Source organism: Podarcis bocagei (assembly GCF_964188305.1).
Source record: "Podarcis bocagei genome assembly, chromosome: 3".
NCBI classification, from domain to species: Eukaryota; Metazoa; Chordata; class Lepidosauria; order Squamata; family Lacertidae; genus Podarcis; species Podarcis bocagei.
Window position 1 is genome coordinate 66,541,709 of NC_138127.1, and position 26,830 is coordinate 66,568,538.

Sequence of the window (26,830 nt, forward strand, 5' to 3'; positions counted from 1 at the left end):
CTACAGCAAAAATCTTTCCCGAGGTCTTTGCACTTTCTCTTAGTCAGTGATGAGAGTTCCTTTCTCTGCCCCTTTAGAGATGCAAGAAGAGGATTCCTCCCCTGCCTTTGTTCAGCTTAAATCTTGAAGTGTTAATAATTTTGGTCTTAAATCAACATGAAACTCTAAGTGATATCATTTCCCCCCAGATGATTTACCTCCCCCTTTTGGATACATGCCTCCTACATGTTCTGTGGAAATGCTACTGCTCCCTGAACTAAATTCCTAACCCAGCATAGGTCACATAATGGGATGAGAAATAATTTTGAGGTAAGCAGCATTAATGGCATCTGGTTTAATAGCTGTTGGCATACTGGATGCCTTGACTTTGAACGTGTTGGCAGCATTTTTCATTATTTTTGCCAATAATTGGTCAGAAATGTTCTGGTTTCTCTCAGGACTGTGTTGTATCTTATGTAGCCCTAACTATCCGTTGTGGGCAGCGCAGCGTACTACCTGGTTACTAGGATTTAAGCTGATCTCGTTCATTAACCTTAGCAGGGCTAAATTGGCTTCAGTACAAATATTTTGGTTTTAACTGGTCTGAGGATTGGGCTGGGCTGTAAGAAATTTGGCTGCTATCCAGTGTGGGGATAAACATGGATTAGTAAAGCCAACATATTATATATTCCGTTATTGGTGAACTCATACAGGCATCCTGATCCCCTTCCTACCCTCCATCAGAGTTCAGTTAATTACTTTGTGTGCAGTTGAACAAATTGCTGTAGATGTAAGATACTTCCCCAGTTTATGTAATTTTAAGCTATGTGACACAGTGCATTGTTTACTATACACAGTTGGGGGTACTACTTTTATCTGTGAGTTGATTAGAAAACTTAAATTGTCTAGTGAGATTGTGTTGCTTTTTTGTAAGCAAGGGTGTAGAATGAATGAATGAATAACTGTGACTTGGAAGAATGACGTATTTTCTAAAAATAAATTCTGCATGCCAGGGTATATATGTGTGTGTATTTATGTTTGCTGCCAAATATTAAACAGTTAAATACATTGATTGTGACTAGTTACATAGTGCAGCACATGGGCTGCAGTTTTGTCCCCACTTATACTGGTTTGCAACACAGTTTTATGCACACTTATTTGCCAGTGAGACCGATTGAACTCAGTGAGACTGATATTTGTTGTAAGTCATGAGACTGGAGTTTACACATGTTTACTGAAGCTCATGAGTCATGCCAGGCAAATACTAAAACAATTGACATTAGATTATAGCTTAAAAGAAAAGTGGAATGTTCTTCTCTTTCCTTTCAAATCTGCCTTGGCATTCTTTGAAATGTCAAGTGATAGACTACAGAAAGCGGGAAGTAAAAGGTAAGTTTTATATGAGGGCATACTAAATTTTCTTTGTTAGCTTTTACTTGTTCTCTATAGAAACAGTAAAAGGGTGACTAAATATGATCATGTGTAACAACTCTGTTGTCCAAGTTAGGGGTGGGTGACACCGCTTTGTGATGGTTCCGGTCCAACTTAGATGGTCATTTCCAGAGGGTGATGCTTGGGGATTGTTCTTTGACCCATGGAGCCTTCAATGTGGGGTTCCTCAGGGTTCATTTTATCCCCTGTGCTTTCTAACAGATACACAAAACTGCTGAGTGGAATTTTGGAGTACATGGTCAGCAGTATGCTGTTGACACACAGCTCTACCTCTGCTTTATATCTGCAGGTGCGGCAATGGATGTGCTGGACTGTTTTCTTGCCTCAGACTGGATGAGTGCCCACAAACTCAAGCTCAGTCCAGATAAGACTGAGGCCCTGTTAGTGGGCGGTTCCCTAGACCAGATGGCTGAGAGGTTACACTTCCTCTGAAATGCAGGTGCACAACTGGAGAGTGCTTCTGGATCAGTGGCACAGCTTTGGCCACGTGAGCCTCAAGGGAAAGCAACTGATCCAGAACCTTTGACCTTCCATCAGCTTTGGCTGGTGGCCCAACTGTGCCCCTGTCTGGGTAGGGACAGCCTAACTACTGTTGTCTATGCTCTGGTAACCTCTAGGTTAGATTTCTGCAATGCATTATATGTAGGGCTGTCTCTGAACATAGTTCAGAGTTACTGCACAATTTGGCAACCAGGTTGCTCACCAGGGCATATTACATGTTTGAGCATATAACACCAGTCTTGGCCTGACTGCTCTGGCTGCCAGTTAGTTTCCAGGCCCAATTCAAAGTGCTGGTTTTGACCTATAAAGCCTTAAATGCCCCATGACCACTATACTTTAAGGACCACCTCTCTGCATATGAAGCAGCTCAGACCTTGTGATAATCATCTGAGGTGCTTCTTCATTTCCTGCTCCACGAGAGGTCTGGAAGGTGGCAACACAAGAAAAGGTATTTTCTGTGGTGGCTCCCTATTTCTGGGATGCTCTCCCCAGGAAGGCTTGCCTGCTGCCTTCATTACATATCTTTAGGTGCCAAGCAAAACTTTTCTCTTTAATCAGGTCTTTGGCTGACCATGTCCCTTTGAATGTGTTTGTGAGAGGAGGGTTACTGGTTTGGGGGTTATTGGTTTGTTTTCCTTCTTGTTTTTATTATGTATTTTGTGTTCTCATTTTGTATTTTTATGTTGTGCACTGCCCTGTGGTGTTTGGATAAAGGATGGTATACAAATTCAACAAAATAAATTTAAGTAAGTAAGTAAGTAAGTAAGTAAGTAAGTAAGTAAGTAAATGCGGGGCAGGCATTGGGAGGGGAAAAAGAAGGATCAGATGTAAAAATAAAATGAGATGTAAAGTGTTTGTTGCAGCTAGAGCTCTGCTTTGCTTTCTCTAATACCACAATACCCTGCTCAGTCTGATTCTAAAAATCTCTGCTTTATAAAACCAAGAGGGGGAAAATATAAGTATTTTAATGCAATGTGAAGGCTTTCTCACTTGACACAGTGCTCAAGTGAAGGTTGCAGAGTGCATTTTTATTGGCCATGGGAGGAAGGTGGCTGGCTTTGCTTACAGAAAAAGGCTTGCTTTGGAAAAGCCATAAAAGCAGTAGCAGCAGTGCAGAATGCATATATTTTGTGAGCAGTGATGTTGAAATTCTAGTTCAACTTTTTAAAGGGACCCTTCAGAACAGCATGGGACTTAGCATCAGGGACTGCAGGGGGCTGACTAACCAAAAAGGTGGCTGGTCAAAATTAGTAGAGGACCTCCTCTGTTCCTGTCCCATAGTATTCTGTGATAACTTCATGAAGCAGTTTAGATTACAACTTAGCCAGTACCGCTGGAGAAGCGCTGATGATTAACAGCACACATTCATTGACTATGTTCTGTCATTCTCCTTGGATTCTGATTCAGAAAATATTTAGGGAAAGGCTTATTAAGAGGAATCAATGTATCTCACCACTTTTTAGATGTCAATTCTTATTTTTTCATGAAAGATTTCCAGAGTGCAAAAAATAAAATAAAAAATGATTACAATAAAGGATGTCTAACTAAAGCAGCTTTTTCCACAAGCAGTGTTCCTTTTACAGTGGAGTTTGAACTGAAAATGTTCTGTGACAGTGGACTGTCATGGGGATGAATGTAATAGATATCAGCAGCCTCAGCATATAAATCATCTGGTGCAAGAAAGTCATGACAGTCCCAGTGTGCATCTTTGTGTTCAATAGTGAATTAAGTTTTGACATGATTCTGTGTTCCTACCTGAGTTCTCCCTCATACAGCTTTCCTTTGCTGCCTCTGTCTTGAGCCATGATAAGCCAGGACTCTGACTATGCATGTTGTGTTGTATCATGTTCCCCCCCGCTCCCAATTAATTTAGTTGCTTTATGTGGAAGTCAGCAAAACAGGTCTTTTCTTCTACGGACCACTATTTAGCAGACCCTAACTGACATTTTTCTTCCCATCCAACTTTCCCATAGCTTCTTCTTTGGGGACATCCGGAGAACAGTTTCCCTTCTATCATCCCTTCCTCCTAATCTGCATAGTATTGAAATAAATAATGTTTTCATCAATGCAAAACTTAAGTACTAGCAATTGGAGATGCAATAGTTTAATTCCAAAGATCTGAAGCATTTTTGAGAAGACACTCAAAAAGTGTACATAATTTATTTAAATATTATAACATTGAAGCACAGAATTGTAGGGTTGGAAGGGCCCTCTGAGGGTCATTGAGTTCAACCCCCTGCTATACAGAAATCTCAACATAGAATCATAGAATTGTGTATTTATAGACTTAATGGCCTTTGCAATATAAAATCAATTTGTTTGCACACTTGTTGACTTGTCCTCCTAGACTAATTTTTGATGCAGTCTGCCCCTTGAGTATTTCTTACAATACAGAAAAGATCTGTTGAACTGGCAGTTAAATTTGGGCCTGGTGAAGTACTGGGTTTATCCTTAGGCATTGCATCATTGTCTCGAGCCTTGCAACTTGCTATTATTTGAGAGGCAGCAGACTCCTCTGAACTAAATATTCTTGTAGCTGATACTGTCCTGAGGCTTTCCTTGAAGAGTTAGCTACATTGCGACTAAATATTTTTGGAAGTCCTTTTAAAATTGGTACGTGAAATGCAACATGCCTCTCTGTTAGGGTGAGACTCTGTCTACTCCAAAAATAAGTGTGTACTAGGTGGAGCGTCTCTAGTCTCTGCCACGGCTGATCTCCTTGGTGAAGGGATAGTGTGGACCCCAAGAAGGGTGAGGAAGAAATGAGTTGCAGTTTTGTCTTTTTTATTTTACATTTTCTCAGGCAAACTATTTTTTAAATTAAAAAAAAATACTCGAAATAAATAATGCGCACACAGAGAGTGATTACATGTTCCAATTCTTTTGTGAGTGTTGCTTTTTCAATTTCCTTTTTGGAAAAACATGTTAGATTGACAGCAGAACAACAAAAAAGCACGCTAAGCTTCTATTGTACAGTAATATCTCAGATTTCTTGAGCAACAGCTGAATGAGTATCCAGCTCTGTTAAAACTGTAAAGCTATACCCTGTAATGTTCTATTTTAAAAGTCTGCCTAAGTGTCATCCCCTCTGACCACAGACAATCACCCTGTAAAGAATGTGCACATTTTCACTATTTCATCTGGTAGATTCCTTTAGAAGCAGCTCAGGGTGTGTCCAAGGAATAGAGTGTTAACCACAGACTGATTCGCATACTACACTTGCAGAAACCATCCTGTCTTACAGGGGTATCTTGTCTTGTTTTTCTCCCAGAGTTCGGGGTGGGGGGGAGGAACCACTACCTTTCTGCTATAACTCAAGCACTGCAAATGAGCTCTATTTCCCCCCAAATTATCCTGAGTTGCTGTGTCATAAATGGTTAAAGTGCAACTGGGATGTGAGGATGGTGGTGGCGGGTGGCGAGTGGGAGAGCAGCCACGTAGGGAAGTCTTATGAAGCCTACTAATTGCATCTCAAATGAGTTTACATTGTCAAGCAGGTCTGCCCACTGCTGCCACATATTTCCTTTTCCCCATCTTACCATGCTCCCATTCAACAGCGTGTTGGTGACCAAGAGATGCCAGGCACTCTCATTTGTTTCTCTCTTCATACCTTTCAGTTATGTTTATCTAAAAGTAAAGGACTCCTGACAGTTAAGTCCAGTTGCAAATGACTCTGGGGTTGCGGCACTCATCTCACTTTACTGGCCGAGGGAGCCGGTGTTTGTCCGCAGACAGTTTTTCTGGGTCATGTGGCCAGCATGACTAAGCTGCTTCTGGCGAACCAGAGCAGCACACGGAAATGCCGTCTACCTTCCCGCCGGAGTGGTACCTATTTATCTACTTGCACTTTGATGTGCTTTCAAACTGCTAGGTGGGCAGGAGCAGGGACTGAGCAATGGGAGCTCATCCCGTCGCGGGGATTTGAACCGCTGACCTTTTGATCGGCAAGCCCTAGGCTCTGTGGTTTAGACCACAGCGCCACCCACGTCCCTTTATGTTTAGCTACCATATAGTTAATGCTTTGTTTAGTTCATTGACGTCCCATCTTTCTTCCATCATGCAACTGAAGGTGCAATACAGATGGTTACCAGGTGGCCTCCCATCCAAGCACTGACAGACCCAGAACTCCTTAGCTTCTACTTGCTCAGAACAACTTCCCCCTTTCCCACCTTGTGACCTACAAAGAAAACTACTCTGGAGGGTTAGTGAAAACCCCAGACTCTTTTATCCAGTATCAAGTCTACCTATTAGCACTGCTAGGCCCCTTAGATTCTACACTTCTGGCTTCCAACAGCATGCTTATTTATTTACTTGTCAGATTTTAGGACCACCTTTCAGCAGCGGTTTCTGGGATGGTTTTCTTGACAAAATAGATGTCAATTTAAAACAAATAAACAAACAAGGCATTAAAATAATAAATGAAAACACCAGCTGCAACCAAAACAAAGAGGCTCAGTCCCCCAAAGCCAGGAAGATCAGGAATGTTTATGCCTCTCTCTAATCCGACCAGCTCCAGATTTTGCTGAAGTCTGGGCAGGTTTCCCTTGGTGGTCCCCCATCACAGACGAGCACCCGACTTGCAGCAGTGCAAGCACTGCCTTTCCCCTTGCTCTTGCTGGAGTTTACATAGCCTGCTTCCCAGGGGCAATCTTGGGGAGAAAGTGCTGTGCAACTGGGAGCAGCATCTTCTCCATCCTGATATAGCATCATTCCAAGAGGTGCAAGAGCAAAGAAAGAAAGTAGGGGAACCTTGACCACCTTGTATTTGCAGATCAGCTCCATCTCCAAAGTCATAGAATTTACCCAATTTCAAAAGATTAATCTAATCCTTGGCATTCCTTCCAAATCCTGTGAAAGTCACTGGCCAAATGTTTTCATCCAGCACTCAAGATTCATTCCCAGATGTCTCCAGGTGGGGTTTTGGAAGATCTTGTCTGAAACTCTAAAGCACAGCTGCCCATCAGTGCAGACGATGCTGATCTGGATGGACAAATAACCTGACTCTGTATAAGGCAGCCTCATCTGACTATGCAGTTGGATGGTTTGCTCCTCCCCCCCCCCCCAGCAATTGCTTTGCAAGAGAACTCCTAGGCTCTTGTATGGTAATGGGAGATCTAGCAAGGTGTTTCTTCCTTTTTGCCTCTCTCTTGTGCGCGTGTATACACACACACACACACACACACACAGCCAATCTTAATTCCCCCCCTCTGTACACACTTATACACAGGCATGCACATGCATTCTTTCTCTCTCAGTCACACACACTTCTCTGATCACAGAGAAGAGAGAGACTGGTGCTGTTTTTCTTCAACTGCAGAGAGATCAGGTTGCAACATGTTAACGGGATCTGCAATAGATGCGGAAATTTGGTGATGGATAAGGTGCTGTATGAAATAAGAAGTAACAGTTGGTTAAAAGCCTGAGGCAGTATCTTGAGACTTGAGGCAGCCTAGGAGGACTAGAATTCCCTAGCACTCAGGATTCCTGGGTTCCTCCTTGGAATACTCCACCCCCTGTGGATTTTAATGTTTTTTTCTTCCTTTACTTGTCATACTGTTGCACTTCCTGGCAACATGACTGAGGATCTGCGAGCAACATTTGAGCAAGCCTTCATTTTAACTGGACTGAAGAAAAGGATTGCACATTTTTTTATTCAGGTTATAATGTAAAAGTGCAGATGATGGACTGGAGACCCATGTAAGTGTATATGATTTTGTTTACTCAGTCAGTGAATCAAAGGGTTTGGTTCCTCCTTTTAGCTCCGCCAACATCTCTCAGTATATACCTTTTTACAGATATGATTAAAATGTTCTTGGCTTTGCTCTTTGCTTGACACTGGCATGTTAGGAGTGCTAAAACTGTGCAGCCTTGTTATTGAATGGATGGCTGAATAATGCATGCAAGTGACAAGCTTGAATCTATACTGTTCCTTATCTTTTTAGTACAGAATCTGCAATATGCTTGGATGGATCAAAAGCAGCCAGATGTAACACTCAGATTTATTGTAAATGATAAAATTATTGTTGTTTATCTGATGTAGCTAATTTTTAATAGTTTCCTCTTCAACTGACATATGACACTTTTGCAGAGAATGTCTCGGTTCTGCTAGATAAGCAGGCACCTTCAAACACTGAGACAGGTTTCTGTTTTATGTTTGCTGTATGGCTGTGGTACAACAGCATAAAGTAAAAGGGTTTCCTCTTTTTCCTAGCAAAAGACCTGGCTAGATCCAGGTTATTGTGTCATATAACTGAGATTATTGACACAACGCATATTGACACTAACCTGTTCAGAGGGAAGAAGGTTTTGGGTGTCTCTGTACACTTTTATACTAAACCTTTCTTTCAAGCATGGCCCTGATTGCAGTCAACTTGCATTTGCTCTTCTTCGCTTGGGAATAACTTCATACACCCAGAAGCAGCCATTATGCAGTCTGCTACAGGATTCCCTCAGGACCAGTATTCAGTGCTAGATGGTTGGAGGTGATTATTCTGTGCAAATCTGAAGTAGGGAAAATATGACTCTTTTCATGTTTTGAGTCACAAGGTGAACAAAAAATACCCGAATCAAGGACCCCAGAGTTTTCAACGGCCATAGTCTAGGAACATAGGAAGCCAAGCCATTGGTTCATTTAGCTTAAGCACTGTCAACACTGACTGGCAGTGGTACTGCAGGGTTTCAGGCATAGAAAGGAGATACTCTACCACTGAGCTATGGCCAAGGTCTAGGACTCTTAGTGGCTTGGCAGGGGAAGAGAATCTCATAATTTAATCTTGAAACCAAGAGCAGCACACATGTTCTTTGCCTGTACAGAAGGAAGAGGGGCCCTCCCTTTTTTTTTTTTTGCCAGCTAGAATGTCCTGTGCCAGACTTGAGGGGGAAGAGGTGCAACTGTGTTTGTGCTTAAATGGCATGAAGCAATTTCTAGTGTGAGGCATTCTTCACAGGGTTGGCCGTGATGGTGAGGGAAAGCTCCTTATCCCAAACATATTTTTCAAGTCATAGTTAGGAAGCAGAAGTTTCTGAAGCCCATGGTAGGCCATTATTTATGTGGCACTTTCTTCTTGGTGGGTCACAGGTTGTACAGCTCTTCTCCAGGTTAAACACTCCCAGTTCCTTTATCCTGTCCTCATATGATCCTCATGCTAAACTGTCATCATTGTAGCTTTTGTGAGGGGTAGGGATGGACCAAACTGTCAATTCCAGTACTCTCAGTTTCTCATTTTTCCAATTGTAAATCCAGTTCCTCACATTTCTGCGGCAATTTGTGACACCCCCCCAAAAAAAATCTCATTAAAATTAATCAGCATTTTAGTTTGACCCCCCCCCCCGGTAAACACATTTTTGTATGCAGTTTTGACTAATGTACATATTTCTGTGAGCTATTTAACCCAATATGATGACAATACTGCATTTTTTAAAAAGTTATTTTCACCAATATATTTATTTTATGTACACTTTCCTCGAATACATGCATTTTTATAAACATGGTCTGTCTGGAGAACTGCACCACAAAATTCAATAAGTGTGAATTTTGAAGAAACCCTTTGTTGTGATTCACATATTGGTTTGAGAAATGTGAATTAGGTAGTTCTTCGTTAAAATAATCTTCCCCCATCTCTAATGAGGGGTATGTCCTTGCTAAATCAGTGCCCAGAATTGGACAAGGTTGGTGATTTTCAGTCTGCTTTTTCACTAAAAAAAAAAAAATCAAAATGTGAATCTAGACAAATAGTTCTTCCCAATGTATAACAATTTACATTTCCACATGTTTGATGTTCTTTCTTTCTGCTCAGTTTTCTAGGACTGTATTGATGTCATTTAAATATTTAGCCTATCATCCAGAGAAGCCTTCTTCAACCTTAGATCCCCAGATGTTGTTGGGCTTCAACTCCTATCAGCCCCAGCAAGTCTAGCCAAAGGACAGAAATGATGGGGTTGTGGTTCAACAACATCAGGCAATCCAAGGCTGAAGAAGACTGCTCTAGATTGTTTGCCACTCCTCTCACTATTTCGTCAACTGCAACATTCAGATCATTGATGAAAATATTGGACTAACACTAATTAATATGAGAAGTTGTTTTACAACGTAAAATTTACAGCATCCTTAGGGGGCAGATCATGATGTTTTAGGATCTGTTTTGGCAGTGTATAAGTACTTTCCCCTACATCACATTTTGGTGCATCCAACTAACCATGCCGCCACTGCTCTTCTCCCTTATTCAGACCCCCCCCCCAATGTGGACTTTCTTTCATTCTCTTGTCTCTCTTTCTCGCTGATGTATTTATGTTGTTGCCACTGCTGCTAAATTTATCATGCAAAAGATTACTGCACCCAGTATAATTAGAGACTAATTAAAAATAATGTTCTCCAAATGGCCAGGCATACTAGTTTCATAGGGCAATCTTTGAGTCTGCACTTACACTTTTGAAATAACTTGGCTGGGTTCCAGCTTCACAACATGACTTAAAATAGCTTGGGCTCTCACTGACCCCCCCTTTTGCACACTTAAAATATCTGGGTATTGGCAGAGTGAAATGCAATACAGTTTGCCTATACTGTAGTTTCAGCTGGCATTTCAGTTTGGCTTGGGGGGAAAACACTGTTTAGTACATGCTTATCTAATTCTGCTTTTCCTTAGAATATCAGGTCCGGGGCCATGACAGAGCTAGGCATGCTGTGTCCAGTGAACATCTCATTACAATCACTCGAGTCCATTTATTGTAAAGATCCCCTTTGTAGCACACATTGCTACTGAGACAAGAACCTGGCCTTCATGGCTTTATTAAATTAGGCAAGACACTTAAACGTCTATTTGTCTACGTGGTTGAGGGGGTCCATGTTCAAACCCTCACTAAGGAAAAAATAGAAAAGAAAACACAGAATCTGGCTTTACAAAAGTTCAGTCCAGAGTTAACACAATAGTTCAATACCCTGGTCATAAGACCGAGGAACAGGTGACCAGTGCCTGGTAGGGTTTACTTTTCCAGTAAAAGGTTTGTTTGTGCAAGGGAGCGCATATGGTATCAGTTTTCATGTGATCTTGGCTAGATTTACTGGCATGACTCCTCTCATTATTGAATAAAATTAAGCATAATCAGAGCTAGATCTCCGTGTCATGGCAAAGGCATGAAACCTAGCAAAAGGCTGATCTTGTGGTCAACTTATGTTATCAGAAAGTTCCAATGCCATTTACTTTTATACATCTTTAGTGGTTCTGAATAAGGAGCAGAATGTTGGATCAATACATTTCAGTCTGGTATCTCCATGTAGGCCATGTAAGAGCAAATGGTCTGACGTCCTATTCAACAACAACAACAACAACAACAACAAAACAACAAGAGTTACACCCTGCCCCTCTAACTTCCTACAAATAAATAATGCCAAAACAATATAATTTCCTTCTTCATCAGCTAAGGTAGCTGGACGTATGAGCACATCCAGTCATTATTATTATGTTCATCTGGTGCATTAGCACTGGTTTTCAATTCTTTGATTCCTTACAGCCCCCAGCCTGATAATTTATTATTATTCATTTTACAGGTAACATTTGAATAAATCTGCTTAGTGTTTGCGTTCTATTACAGAAAATATAAACAGACAAGTGAGAAATAGGGAGACCGACCACAATAACTTAAGAGATAGGCTGCTATCTCTTCAGATCTGTTCTGTGCCATCTATAAATGGCCCCTAATGCTTCCTATTAAACTTCCAGGAAGCCTATTACATTTGCTATTAAAAGTAAAATGATTAGCTGCCAAGGGCACTGTTTCTGAGAGAGTCTGCGGAGCAATTTTTCTTAGCGAGCAGGAGTTTAGATACGTTGCTATTTTCAAAGTGTCTTTCAGAAAAGCACTGATTGAAATCAGCAAAAGTGCCAAACGGTAAAATGGTAGAGTCAAGGTGAGAGGATAGGGAAAGAAAAAAAGCTGCAGTTTCCTCTAAAGAGTTTCGCATGTGGTGCTGTTCAGGTTCCAGAAGCTCTGAACTGATAAAAGCAGCCAGCAAGATAAGTCTCAGACTGATCAATACCATGCAGATAGGATGAAGCTTTCATTTTGATCTAAGGGTGTTTTTAAAAAAAAGATAAATAAGAAGAGTTATTTAATTTTGCTTGGCTCCTCTTGACACGCTCGGTTGCTTATGCTTTCATTGTCCCCCTTTTCTCCACACATTCTCGATCATTTCTACACCAGATGAAGTGGAACATACGAGAATATCCAGCAAAAAATACAACCTCCAAATATTAATTTCCCTGGATAAATGTAAAGAAGTGGAAGGTTAGCAGGACTTGTTAGATCATCAAGTTTCCTTCAGTGCTTGCAATCTTGGTTGTTGGGCAAGCATAAATATTGTGTGGAAACAATATTATTTCACCAACATGCCAGAGTGTTTGAGACTGGCCTTAGTGGAGAGAAGGCACGGTGACACAGACTTGTTGTGTCCCAGCTGAGAAACAAAAACAAAACCCCAGGAGAAATTTCCAGAAGTTCCATAGAAACTTTTGGGCAAGCTAAGGCCATAGATCACGAGGAGTCTCACGAGTCCATTCCTCCAGGCATGCACTTTTGGGATATTTCCTTCAAGGGCCTATACGTACTGGTGTGCAGTTCTGGGATTTCTTGTTTTCTTGTTCTCAGTACAGTATTTATTATTGTTTATTTGATTTCTCACCCACACTTCAGCAAATGGTCCCAGGGTAGATTAGAGCAATACTAAAATACAAAATTAAAAGCTGATAAAACAATTTACAATCACAGGACTGGGATGGGTCCTAAACATGTATATTTATTGTGTCAAAAGCTAGGGTTAAGAGGTGACCTTCAACAATTCCACAGCTGAGGGGTTTTCCTGGGTTGCCCCCCCCCCCAAAACCTTTGACGGCAGTGGAACTACCAAGAGGGCCCAAGGAGGGACTGCAGGGAAGGAGGCAGTTTTCCAGATATTTGGGGCCCAAGATGTTTGAAAGCTGGGAAGATGATGTCCACACAGTATCGATGTTGCCTCTGATTACATCTGTGATTGCTAGCATGAAGGCAGAGCTTCATTTGTGTCTACATAATGGTGCTCCTCTCTTTTAATTAGACATTTACTTGTAAGACCTTCTCTCCCATTACAAATAGCTTTATTTCAATTTATAAACCAAACAGCTGTTCCTTCGGAAACAAAACTAAATGTCAAAATTTTGCTTAATTATCCAGCAGGCATCAAATCAATGGGTAGTATCCCCCATAATTGAAATTAATTAGCTTTTTACTAAAAGACCGAAAGGTAATGAGGGAAGAGTTTCAAATTATAAAAAGCTATGCAAATTCTGCCTGTTGGTATCTTTCACACCTCCATACAATTTACTGCTTTCAAGCAATGAATTACTCTTTTGAGCACAGCGTATTTAATTTCATGTCATTTTTCATTTCACTTGATTGAAAATAGAAGAGTGAGAGAAAGGGTTTATTTAAATGATAGCACTAAAAGCTAACAACATCAATGCATTACAGACTCATAATCTCCCCCCCCCCAGTAATTTAGTATGTGGCACGTTTAAGAAGGAAAAGAGGTAATATTCCTAAATACACTAAACTAGTGGTCTCCAGATTTTGAAGACCCAGTGCTATGTTTGATAAACTTAGAAAACATGGGCACTAGCACAACACCCACTTTACAGCAAGGAAAACTGATGATGCTCAGAGAAATGCTCACATACTCCAAAACAGGAAAAACACAACACCACAACATAAAAACCCAGAACCAAAACCCACCCAAACAAGCAAAAACATAGATTTAAAAAGATGGGAGTGGCAGGTGGCACAGGGGTGCCAAGAAAGTGTCTGTGGTGCTTTGGGGTCTGTGGGTACCACATTAGAGACCCCTGCCCTTATTGTTTAAACAGTTGATCATGGAACCAAGCAGAGGGAAGGCAAATCTATATTTAATTCAAAATGGTGTCCTTGAACTGATTGGAAACAGTGATTATACTGCTATCAAATTCAAAATACATTTAAGTAAGTAATGGTGAAGGTTGTCGAAAACAGTCACGTTTTAATTCAAATAAGGACATTTTACATCACAGTTTACTTCAAAATAATGAGGTGACTGGTGAAAATGTCCTTATTTGGACTGTGTTGGACAACCTTCACTTGTGTTGGAGAAAGGGAAGGAGGAATCGTTTGACCAGGAATTAATTTAAGGGGAAACAGTAGTGAGCTACTGGGAAGTTATAATCTTTGTGTCTCCCTGACTTTCCCTTTCCGCTTTAGTCCCTTAAGATTAAGATTTTGGGTGTACCTGTTATGGGGAGAGAAATTAGACTAGGATTAGGTCGAGAAAAATGGATGACTTTATGTTGCATCTTTAACAGTCCCTTGAATTGTCCAGACATTATTTGAACTAATTCTTGTGTAGGCTCAAGAGCCCAATTCTCGGTGACCTCAGTATTAAATATTCCGCCTTTTAAGAATATAAGAAAAGCTCTTCTGATATTAGACCAAAGGTCTCTCTACTCCTGCGTCCTGTTTCTCTCAGTGACCAGCCAGATGCCTGTAGAAGTGGTATTTAGCTGGTATTCAGAATCACGCTGCCTCTGAAACCGGGACCTGGTGATGGACATTCAGCACCAGTTATTTTAAGGGCAAATGAAAGGCACAGGAATATTTTATTCTGCTTGAAAAGAATGTGACAACAATCTGAATAGGGTCAGTGTAAACCAGAAGAGAGAGCATGAGGCCACCCAGGCTTTGCTGGACTGCGGCTCATATCATCCCTGCCCGTTGACCATTCTGCCTGGGGCTGATGGGAGTTGGAGCACCTGGAAAGCCAAAAGTTCCCCATCCCTTGTTTTAAATGTTTTATAAAATACAGTAATTGCAACACATTGTTATTAAGAAATACTAGTAACTGCATAGTGTGGGGTCTGTAAGATATAACTATATTAAGCTGCTAAAAAAATTGGACAGAGTTTTAAATTGTAATTCAACGCAGAAGTCTGGCTTGCAGTGGTGGTCTTAAGTGCATTTTTAATGTGTGTAAATTAATGAAAGCCTCTTTCAAAATAAAGTGGCTCTCACAAATTTGATTGGCTAAAACGCAGAGATATATATCTACTGTGCCTCATTCCAGTTCCATGTAGTTTTTCTTTCAACAAGAACATTAAAATATAAGAATGTAGCGTTGGGTCTGATTGTTCTCTTTTTTTTTGTTTCAGAGATCATGAGTTAGGTTAGAGGGATAAAGCAAAATCTTCCATGTGTGTGGCCAAGCTTTCTCATGGGAGGTAGTGGAAAAGCGCAATCAATCAATAAATCATTTTATTTGTATGCCGCCTTTTCAAAGTTAAAACCATGCTCAAGGTAAGGTAAAGGGAAAGGAACCCCTGACCATTAGGTCCAGTCGTGGCCGACTCTGGGGTTGCTGCACTCATCTCGCTTTATTGGCCGAGGGAGCCGGCGTACAGCTTCCGGGTCATGTGGCCAGCATGACTAAACCACTTCTGGTGAACCAGAGCAGCGCACGGAAACACCATTTACCTTCCCGCCAGAGTGGTACCTATTTATCTACTTGCACTTTGACGTGCTTTTGAACTGCTAGATTGGCAGGAGCAGGGACCGAGTAACAGGAGCTCACCCCATCCTGGGGATTCGAACAGCCGACCTTCTGATCTGCAAGTCCTAGGCTCTGTGGTTTAACCCACAGCGCCACCTGCGTCCCTATGCTCAAGGTACTTTCTGATGTTTTGCTTATTATTTTGTTATGTTTGCAGTTATGTAATTTTTTATATGCTGCATGCTCAAGGTCGCTTGCAGCATATAAAAAAATTACATAACTGCAAACATAACAAAATAATAAGCAAAACATCAAAAAGTACATAACCAAATTGAGCAATTTCCACATAAATCATGAGATCCAAAATAAAGATACCAAAAATTAACAGCAACAACAGAAACAACTTCCCCCGTCATAACATTCCAGCACAATATTTTGTTCAGCAGACTCTGCTTTTGTAGCTGGAGTCAGTCAGAGTGAGACCAGTGGGAAAATGCCTGCAAGGCAGAGAGCAAGTCTTCCAGAAGTTAAATACTTCATGAAGTCACAAATTGGATGACTTGAAAACACGGGCTTCATGAGGGGGTTTCTTTTTTATTATTTCATTTCTGGCTTTTTATTGAGGACCAATAAGACTAATCATAAATGTGGACACTGCAACCCATTGTCAGTAGTTCACTTAATATGACACTTTCCGTATCTCTGTGTTTTAAATACTGACATAATCATAGTTGTTATTCTAGAGAATGCATTTTAAAAGTAATTCTGTGTTCTGATGCAGAGTGTCCATAATCTGAAATCATGGAAGAATAGACAGAATTTCCACCTTTAATTTTAAATATCATAATTTTTTTGACAGCCCAAAACTGTTGAAAATGTCTCTTAATGTAGAGTGCTAACAGTGTTTATTAATTTCAGAGGTAATGGAATATAGCACTTTGCTGAATCCCCACCCCCCACCCCGAATGACAGGGGAGTATTTTACGAAGAAATCAGTATTTTTCAACATAAATTTAATTTATTTAATTACTTTTGATTTGTTACTTAAATAAGTGCATTGCCACATCTCATGCTGTATTAACCATAACTATCTGGTTTTATTTTACTGAAAAGTAATAGTATTGCTTGATTCAAGCAGGGTATGACTGATAGATGTTTTGCTTTCAAAACCTATTTCATCAAGCTGTTTGATCTCAAAAGCATTTTTCAAATACAAGCTAGTAGGTGAGACCTGTGCTGGTGGAAAATCTTATGGATAAGACTGTCAATGTTTCATAAGAGGCTCATCTATAATATGAAAGCTGCTTTCCATCATGTTGAATTGCAAGGCGTGGGACCCAGATAGAACTATGTAAATAGGAATAGGCTTTATTCTCAAAATCTAGGAATTCTAGGGGTAGGAAGAAGTTTTGATAGGCTACTTTCTACCATAAAAATGAATGGTTACCATTGTGCACTTGGAGGCACTGCTACAGTGAGGGGGAATCCTGTCGTCCACCTCTGGCAGTGAGTGGTCTACGCTTCCCTGAAAGGAATCCAAATGAATAGGCACAACTAAAACACAAGGGTTTCCTCAAACTATATATAGTAAGTTCTCTTTTTACACAAATCCAGAAGCTTCAAGTTAGTCATATGAATGGACATTTCCCTAGGCTAGTATATTACAGCTTAATACAGGGTTCTTCAGCCTTGGATCCCCACATGTTGTCGGACTACAACTCTCATCATCCTCAACCAAGGAAGAACACAGATCTAGTATAGTACCGGTAGATCTCATCTTACATGGGGTTAAGTGCCTGGCTATCGTGCGTATAAACAACATTGTGTAAAGCCAGAACACCCTGTAAAACCTCAGCAAATCCCTCCAACCTCCGGTGACTCTCCTACCTCCTCCGCAACTCTCTCTGGCACCTCTCTCCAACCATCTCTAAAACTCTCTACAGCCTCCTCTGTTTTCTCTATACTTCATGCCTCTTCAGCCACACACAAATGTTGCTCCAAATTATAGCTGTTCATACTGGCAATATGAATAATTGAGAGTCAATAACTTTATAGAAGAGCTTATGAAGGTTATGTACGTTACCATGCAGATGCAATATGGAAACAATATGGTTGTTGTTGTTGTTTAGTCGTTTAGTCGTGTCCGACTCTTCATGACCCCATGGACCAGAGCACGCCAGGGACTCCTGTCTTCTACTGCCTCCCGCAGTTTGGTCAAACTCATGCTGGTAGCTTCGAGAACACTGTCCAACCATCTCGTCCTCTGTCGTCCCCTTCTCCCTGTGCCCTCCATCTTTCCCAACATCAGGGTCTTTTCCAGGGAGTCTTCTCTTCTCATGAGGTAGCCAAAGTATTGGAGCCCTTCGTGGATCACTGCCTTGCCATGGCGAAGGGGCTTGAATAACTCAGAGAAGCTATGAGCTATGTCGTGCAGGGCCACCCAAGATGGACAGGTCTTAGTGGAGAGTTTTGACCAAATGTGATCCACCTGGAGCAGGAACTGTCAAGCCACTCCAGTATCCCCGCCAAGAAAACTCCATGGACAAATACAACAATATGGTTACTATCCCATTTAATGTCCTTAATTCCACTCTCCACTACATGAAAAACACTTGCATGGAAAGTCAAATGCAAGGTAGAAAGTGTACCATTGAATATGGGCACTCTTAAACAAGGAAACTGGCCAACATGTGCTTTATCAATCCTGATACCTTCTGGGTATATTTCATTTCATTTATATGTTTATATTATTATATATATATTACTTTTTACATCCAAGCATTTCTTGTATAACTTGAATGGTATTTTCAGGTCCCTGTTTGCCTTATGTTTAAAAGCAAGGATGCAAGTAGTTTCTTGATTTTATTTAGGACTCTAAAAACAAATCCTACAATTTTCCATTAAAATGGTGCACGTGAATGATGCTCCAAATCAATAGATTCACAGCAAGTCTGCCATTTGTGTCTCAAATTAGAGGAACAACCCCACTGATTTCAGTATATGCTTGTTTTGCAAAGCAGCCTCAACGTTTTTGAGAGGGGGTCATAAGGCTCTATAACAGGACTATGAATTTGGCCTTGGTTTGGTGTATTAATTATGTAACAAGCATGGCGATGAATTGCTGAGCAATTTCAGTGCCTCCAGCCGACTTAGGTTAGCAGGTACTGTTGGAGGCCAAAAGGCGAATGAGTTAAACCACCCAAGACGTAAAATAGAAATAGCTCGGAAAGGCACAGCTTGGATAGCTTTATTGTTGCTATGAAATTGAATACATGCATTAAAAAAAGAAGAACAACAAGCGTCAAGTGTTTACTGGGCTTTTAGGAGACATATTTATAGATCCTCACAGACGCACCATGATGTATGCAGAAACTAAAATTATATCCAGATATGCTCAAGTCTGTTTTGGAATCATTAAATGCAAGCAATTCAGGGCTTGAAGAAATTTAGAGTCTGAGGTGATTTTCATCTGAAGATTTTCTAGTCATTCATGATTCATAACTAGGGGTAACACAATACATAGAATCCTGAAGCTTCCCTTTCCTTGTTTGCTTAGACGGCCACCCTAAATTTACTTACTAGAGAGTAAACTTCATTGAACTCAACAGGGCTTATTTCTGTGTAGAGCTGCACAAGATACAACACTGAACCTGGAAGTGACCCAAAAACCTCACTAAATGCCTTATTAAAAGGCCAGAACAGGGATGGAGTTGGGGTGGGGCAGGGCTTAATGTGCTGGGGTGTGTTTTTACATGCTCCGCTGACATGCTCAGGGGCCAGGAACCCACAAGCAAAATGGTTGTCGACTGTATACAAAGCAAATGGCAGGTTTTAATAAATACTATAGAGATATAAATATCAACCAGTTTGTAGAAATCTTCTACTTTGATACATCTGAAATTGGAGAGTGACATCTTTCTGGACCTTTTTGCCAAAAGTGGGAAGTGTGTAGCTGTCATTTTGCTACCTCCCTTTCTTGGTTTCTTACTTCAGAGAGAGAGAAATGTAGGACATACATTTTACATTAATTTTCCAATTATTGGCCAATATGAATCCAGGTTCTTCTGTTTTAATGCCATCCCAAAGGTTAGCACTGTCAAAAAGGCATATCATTCTATAGTTTTGAAAAGGCCAGTTATCTTCCAACAATGTTTCTTTTTCACTAAGGAAAAATGTCAGCTATGGACCTTTTGGTTCAATAAATGCTTTAGGAAGATTAAATCACTAGTTAAGGAAGCTAAGCAACATAGGGCTAGAGTGTTCGACTGAAGTAACAGGAGAGAAGGGATGGATCAAACAGCTTATTGAGTATATTACAATAGTAGTATATTGGCCTTGAATGTAGGTATGAATATGTGTTAATACTAGAATTTGACTGGGGTAAACAGAACTGCTGTCATTCCTGGAAAGTAATTGACAAACGAATATGATATAAAGAAAGGGCTTCAAATTCGTATGGGGACCTGTGTTTCATTTTACTGAACTCTGCCTTTCCCTCCCTTTAAGTAACTAAATTTAGGTCAAAATAGGAAATCAGAGAGCAGTGCATTGAAAAATGGACAACTGAAATAATGTTTAGATAAAAGACAAACAATGGAAGGTGGTAGTCAAGGATTAGGGATTCACTTGGAACACACAGAGTCAGATAAGCAAAGTGCCAAACTTCTGTTGTGTCCTTTGTCAAACTAAAGGTAAAGGTAAAGGGACCCCTGACCATTAGGTCCAGTCATGGCCGACTCTGGGGTTGTGGCGCTCATCTCACTTTATTGGCTGAGGGAGCTGGAATACAGCTTCCGGGTCATGTGGCCAGCATGACTAAGCAGCTTCTGGCGAACCAGAGCAGTGCATGGAAACACCATTTACCTTCCCACCGGAGCGGTACCTATTTATCTACTTGCACTTTGATGTGCTTTCGAACTGCTAGGTTGGCAGGAGCTGGGACCAAACAATGGGATCTCACCCCGTCGTGGGGATTCGAACCACGGACCTTCTGATCGGCAAGTCCTAGGCTCTGTGGTTTAACGCACATCGCCACCCGCGTCCCTTTGTCAAACTACCTAGTCTCTATATGAAGGCAGGTTGGACAAAGATGGGGAAAATAGGTGCAGGCAGCTGCCAGGCGCAATGCAAGCTTTTCTCTTATCCTTCTTCTAGTCCAACTTCTGTGAATATGTTGAATATGCTGGAAAATGAAAATAGGGACATCCTAAGGAAAAGCAGGACATTCTGGGATCAAATCAGAAACCAGGATGGCATCTGTAAATCCGGGACGTCCCTGGATAATAGGGACACTTGGAGGACCTGCACTTACTGGCAGCATATGGTAGGATGTCCCTATTTTCATTGGAGAAATGCTGGAGGGTATGGAGTTATCCGACCCCTGAGCTGTTTGAAGGCAATCCTGTGTAGGGAAGTTTCAAAAAATGTCTAATGTTTTATTATGTTTTTATATATGTTGGATAGATGTGTGATAGTAAACTTATCATTATGGAATGGGATGTCCCTATTTTCATCGGAGAAATGTTTGAAGGTATGGTTTCTGTGTTGTGAGTTTTGCCAACCGGCTGACCTTATTTTGCATCATTTAGTTACACTTGAAGTAATTTGAACAGCTTCTTCGTGTATGTTTTTCATGGAACATAGAATTGTAGTATGCTAACTCATGTCAGCCCTTCTTCTTGTATGAGAAGGGCTTCATGCCAGCCAGCCAACCAGGTGGTGGTGGTGGTTTCTTTTATTTCTGACACACAGAATTCAGGCTGGTGAGAGGTCCGAGGACTGGGCTCTTTGAAGAATCCAAGGGCACTGCCATAGCCCTCAAGGCCTTGTTTCAGGGCTTTCCGCTGGTTACAACTTTTCTCCACTGGAATGTGATGAGGGGGGGACTGTGTGCCATCCTAATCTTCCCATTCATCCATCAACTTTGGGGGTTAAGATTGCTTTAATATACAAAAATGATTGCAGCTCATAGGGTAAAATGTATACAGGTGAAATTATCAGGGTACTCATTTACTATTTTGTGATTAATTTTCTATAGAGTTTTTATAATTTATTTTGACTAACATAACACTTTTTGAATAGTTTAGCAAGAGTCTCAATTGATGTATATTCTGTAATTAGTGGTTAATGATATTGTAAGACAACCATTAATTATCAGTGTGGTGTTATAATAGGAAGTGCGCTATGTGAAAATGTTTAATATAAAGCTGACTTCATTTGGGATGTCCAGATAATAATATCACTATAGAAAGTGTGAGTATGGGGACAAGAAATTCTGGGGGATATTTAATATTTTTTCAATGATAAGTTCATTATCAAATGCCGCACATTGTATGTAAAAATTGCAGCTTAATATGTTTACAGTTGGACTGCAGAAAATGTCTCTTTTTTAAATAGAAAGTGTGGCAAACCTTAGCTCTCAGTATCAAAACCAAAGTATAATTTATTTAACTTACCAAATTGCTAGTTTGTATGATTCTCCAACGGCTTTGCAAATAGCACCAAGGTGTTTGGGTCCCACATGTCAGGAAGTAGGCTGGATTTTTTATGAGGTGTTGGAAGTTTAAAATAGCTAGTGCTAGGCTTCTTATATGTTTGTTAATTTCACTTGGGCATTTAATAATGAGTATTAACATAATTATGATTGGCTGCTTACACCAAAATGCTCCACAGGTAATCACACTGCACCCAAAGACTTAGGAACGACAAACAGTTCTTTGTGAGCCAAAAGTGAATTTATGAAACTGAATTGTTTAACACAAATAGCTCTTTGTGAACCTTGTTAATTTGCTGATAGACTACAACATGACTTGTGTTCTAAACAGAAGAACTGTATGGAAAAAGAGGATTGTATGTAACATGGACCTTGCTTAACTATTTGCTGGTTTATACAAAGAAATCTATTTGGATTATTCCCACTTCCATTCAAGACAACAGAGGAAGCTCCTCTTACGGGCAAAGTGAGACATTGCCCTACCAAAAGTCTGAACCCCCAGAAATCTTCAAAGTCTCTCCTTTTATGTAACTATTTGGTAAAATATTGATTTCTCTTTGGATTTCTTTCCTCTCCAGAGCTGCTCAGAAGTTGAACTTGTCATCCAAAAAAAAGAAACACCGGCCTTCTGCGTCTTCTGTTTCTGAATCTCACCTATTTGCTACCAAATTCAGCACCATTCTACAGACTTCCCCTCCACCTGCTCCACCATGTTTGCTGAGGGCAGTCAACAAAGTAAAAGACACTCCAGGACTGGGGAAGGTAAGGATTAACCCACAGCCAACATCTAGTTTATTTTTCTTGTAATGGGAGAAAGCATATGTGCAAGCATATTTGTTGCAGCTACACCAATGTTTATTGTAACCAGAGCTTCTTTCTCTGACAGTCATTGCTGGTATGGGGTTCCAGCGCTACTTCTTCTTTTCCTGCCTATGGCAGCCATTTTGTGATCACACCCAGGACACTTTTATCAATATATACTTAAAAAAACAAAAAACAAAAAACACTGATTGTAACAAACATTTACAGTGCATACCACGTTCAACTGCTTACAAATAAGCAGTGCTTTTTCTGGGAGGACGCAGGGGTATGCATACCCCTAAACATTTTGTGAATTTTGTACTTTTGTCCATTTACTGTATTTATTTTTCCTGATACGAACTATAAAATGGTGATTTTCTTGAGTCAAAATGAGAGTATCCCTAAACATATTTTTAGAAAAAAAGCACTGCAAATAAGTCTCAGTGGAACTTACTCCCAAGTATGCGTTCATAGGGTTGTAGCCTAAAATTATGAAGAGAAAATGTTCATGTTTGTGTACAGTGTCCATACACACAAAACTGGGGGCCTTTGATTTATATATTTGTTTAGAAAATTTATAGTTCGATTGATCAGTTTTCCAGACAGTGTACAGATCAATTTATGTACAAACATGGCTAAAGTCCATAAACCAGTTAAAAGGAAATATACATAGAAGCATTATCATTAAAAACAAATATATGTCAATAACACTTTAAAACAAATTAAATTGTGTGTTTGAATAGGCTTGCTGAAACAGTAAAGTGTTCAGTTAGCATTTAGAATAATATAGTTACACACCTGTCTAATGTCAAGAGACAGGAAATGAACAACTTCTTACAAATGTGGAATTGTGTGGCACTTGTAAAAGTGCAAACTCCAAAAACTGCAGGGATTGAATAGGCATGTATGAAGGTGATTCCTTAAGTAAACCTGTCCCAAGCCATTAAGGGTATATTAAAAGGTTATACTGATTGTTAGAGTTGTTCAGTGGAGTCCTTAATCTGGCCCTTGTGTAGAAATGAATTATTTCTACTGCAAGAATGCACTTCAGAGCTTTACTGTGGAACAGTCTTAGGTACTAGTTACAATAAGATAGGTGTTACAAAATAACAAAGCAACACATTGCAAATAAGCAACGACACTCAGTTATTTATGTAGTTCAGTAAACTTTCCTCTCTCTGGTCCCAGAGGGAGATCCTAAGCTTGTTCATCATTGCAGAATTTCTCTGCAACCGCTGTGGCTGCGGCTACTAGTCATCTCCAACAAGCACTCGCCTCTCAAGTTTCAGCTTCCTGCTGCGACAGCTCTGCAGCTGGTGTTTCCATGTTTCCAGAGATGAGTCATCAGGTAGCTTATCTCATTCTAATGGAAAAAATACCAGCATTCTCTGACGCTTTTGCCAGAGTGGAACCTTTTTGCCTAAGGCAAACTTGCCATTACAGCATTTTACATACAGTGTATTCAAACACAGCATTTTATGTACGTTAAACTTATAACTTTAACAATGGTTTCCCTGTAACATGTATGCTGATAATATATGAGCACTGCTATTTACATTTGGTATGCTTACTACAGAAAATGCCAGATAACAGTGATATAGCCTCAGGCAAACAAGCCTGCTGCATAAAGTGAGAAGCAGCTCTAGAGAGGGTGTTTTGGCACATTTCTTCATGTGTACTGGGACACCATGCACTTTTACAGACAAATCTAATTTAATACATTCCAAAATACTTTAATTCAATTGCTTAGTATATGAATTTGAATTAATAATATACTAGATAGTCTGTAAACTAACCTGTATTTTCAGCTAATCATAATTCAAAGTATGAGTGTAAGTTGGTAATTTAATTTCCTCTTGGAACAGAAAAAGGTAAACGTAATCTCTTTATCTGAGCTGGTCTAGCCTGTGTCTATTGATGTCTGAGTAGTCAAGCTCTTTGAAAACTTCTACAGGGTTATGATGCCATCCTGCATTCCTTGCTTTCTATCAGTGATGTTTCTGCAACTTGTTCTAAGTTAGAATAAAAATAGGTCTTTGTGCAAGGCTGATAGGGTGAGTATATCAGGACTAGTAGCTGTTTAGGATGGCAATAGATGGCTCAGATGCTGGCTGTGCTGGAGAAAGGGATAACCAGTAAATAGAACTAGGAAGAAAGAGGAACTGCTCCATTAAGAGACAGAAGGTTGATTTCCTCCCTGATGTACATCTGAAAAATACAAAGTGTGTCTACCAAAATATAAACAAACTCTTCCTACCTAGCATGCCACTCAAGAGCCTTTATATGTTACATTTGAAAGATGTTCAGATGCTTTAGGTAGAAATCCTGAGGAAAGTTTCTAGAGGTAGGGAGCAGCGACTGAGAATGCCTTTTCCCAGTCTTTCTTTTCCTTTGTATAGTCAAGGACAGGGGCCAGCGAGCTTTCTCAGCCGTGGGCCGGTCCACCGCCCCTCAGACCATGTGGTGGGCCGGACTATATTTTTTTTTGGGGGGGGATGAACGAATTCCTATGCCCCACAAATAACCCAGATATGCATTTTAAATAAAAGCACACATTCTATTCATGTAAAACCACGCTGATTCCCAGACCATCCGCAGGCTAGATTGAGAAGGCGATTGGGCCGCATCTGGCCCATGGGCCTTAGGTTGCCTACCCCTGGTCAGGGAGAAGTATCAAGAGACTAATCTTTGGTTGACAATAGTGTAAAGGTGAAATCTAACTTTATATTTCCCTATTTTCATTTCTTGAAATGGAGAGGGCAGAAAATGCTCCACACAATTTAGTAATTCCGAGGATGAGATGCATGAACTATGGACAACTCCACGATACCTTAAAAACCTTAAGTGTGTTAAATGTGTTTTCAATCTAAAGAACTGTGAAAGCAAATGAATTTGTCTTTGGAACTTTCTGTCATTAGCTGCTCACACTGATGGAGAGGCAAGCTTCTCTTGTCAATGGTGAGAGCAGCTGCAGTGCCCTTCTCCCCACAAAAAATCCTTTGGGTTTGTACTTGCATTTCCTAACATGTATGTGGTTCTGTCCAGCCATTCCATCATTACAGAAAGAACAGCATGCTGACTTTGTATGTCTATATCTCTAAAAGCATTGTTATATATGAGTAAATATATGTATCATAAGAAATGGCCATAAAACACATAGCTAAACAACTAAAATATATACTGCATATATAAAATATATACGGCATATATAAAATATATACTGCAGGATGATCTGGATTTAAGAGAATGTAGTGTGTATCTAGGGGATGACGATATTGGGTAGACTGTTTCAGAATAATTAACAGATGGTAAGTACCAAACTACATTAATGTAACAACTTTCTGTTTTAATTGGTGGTTAATTGTTGACACAGCTAGCCCTACCTGCTTGATATATATTTGCAATACAAATAAAGATTTGGCTATCATCCAAGTTTTCAGAGACACTAAAGGTTCTTTTTATTTCAAAAGAGGGAGACACAATAGAAAAGTATGTATTGACTCACACGTTGCCACTGGGTAACATCTTCCATGCTGTGACTATCTCTTCACAAAGTATATTGAAATTTGGTTGGGATCCCAAAGCAGTATTGGTTTACTGTTATTTTACCTTAATTTCACTTCCTCTGCCTTCTAATGCCATCCCTCTGTTGCTTTTTAATGACGTTCCACCAGTGTCAAAGGCATTGCTGCAGCTGGGACTCAAAATCTTAATGAGGAGCAACAAGAGAAGAAAATTGCATGTCATGGGTCTTCTCTGACCCTTCTCTCTCTTCTGGATCAATTCCCAACCAAATCCAATTAAAGTAAGAGGTGTATGCTGCAATGAGCTGTGTAGTGCAAATTGGTTTGCCATCTCACACAATGACACTCATCTCTGCACACTCATCTTGTCCAGAGGTGTTTCAATTTGTATCTGCAGGCCACTGTTGCAGGCTTGTAGCCAGATGTTTGTAAGGGATTCCCACAGAATTAAATTTTCTTTTATCATCAAGTACCCCCTCTTCCATAACAAAAAGCTTGTGCTTTTTCATTCACATCTCTTCTGCATTTCAGTCACTATAC

At 40.2% G+C, this 26,830-nt stretch overlaps 1 protein-coding gene across 5 annotated transcripts in view; it reads left to right on the forward strand.

Annotated features, from left to right (window-relative positions):
• The window catches only part of KIF26B (kinesin family member 26B), a 299,877-nt gene that overhangs the window by 159,364 nt on the left and 113,683 nt on the right, over positions 1–26,830 (forward strand). For 4 of the 5 annotated variants that reach the window (XM_081187996.1, XM_081187997.1, XM_081187999.1 and 1 more), the window contains one exon: positions 22,544–22,727. In XM_081187996.1, the coding sequence (XP_081044122.1) occupies positions 22,544–22,727 (184 nt within the window). Of the gene's footprint in view, positions 1–7,241; positions 7,630–22,543; positions 22,728–26,830 lie in introns of those variants that run through there. The other variant, XM_081188000.1, reaches the window with a different exon arrangement.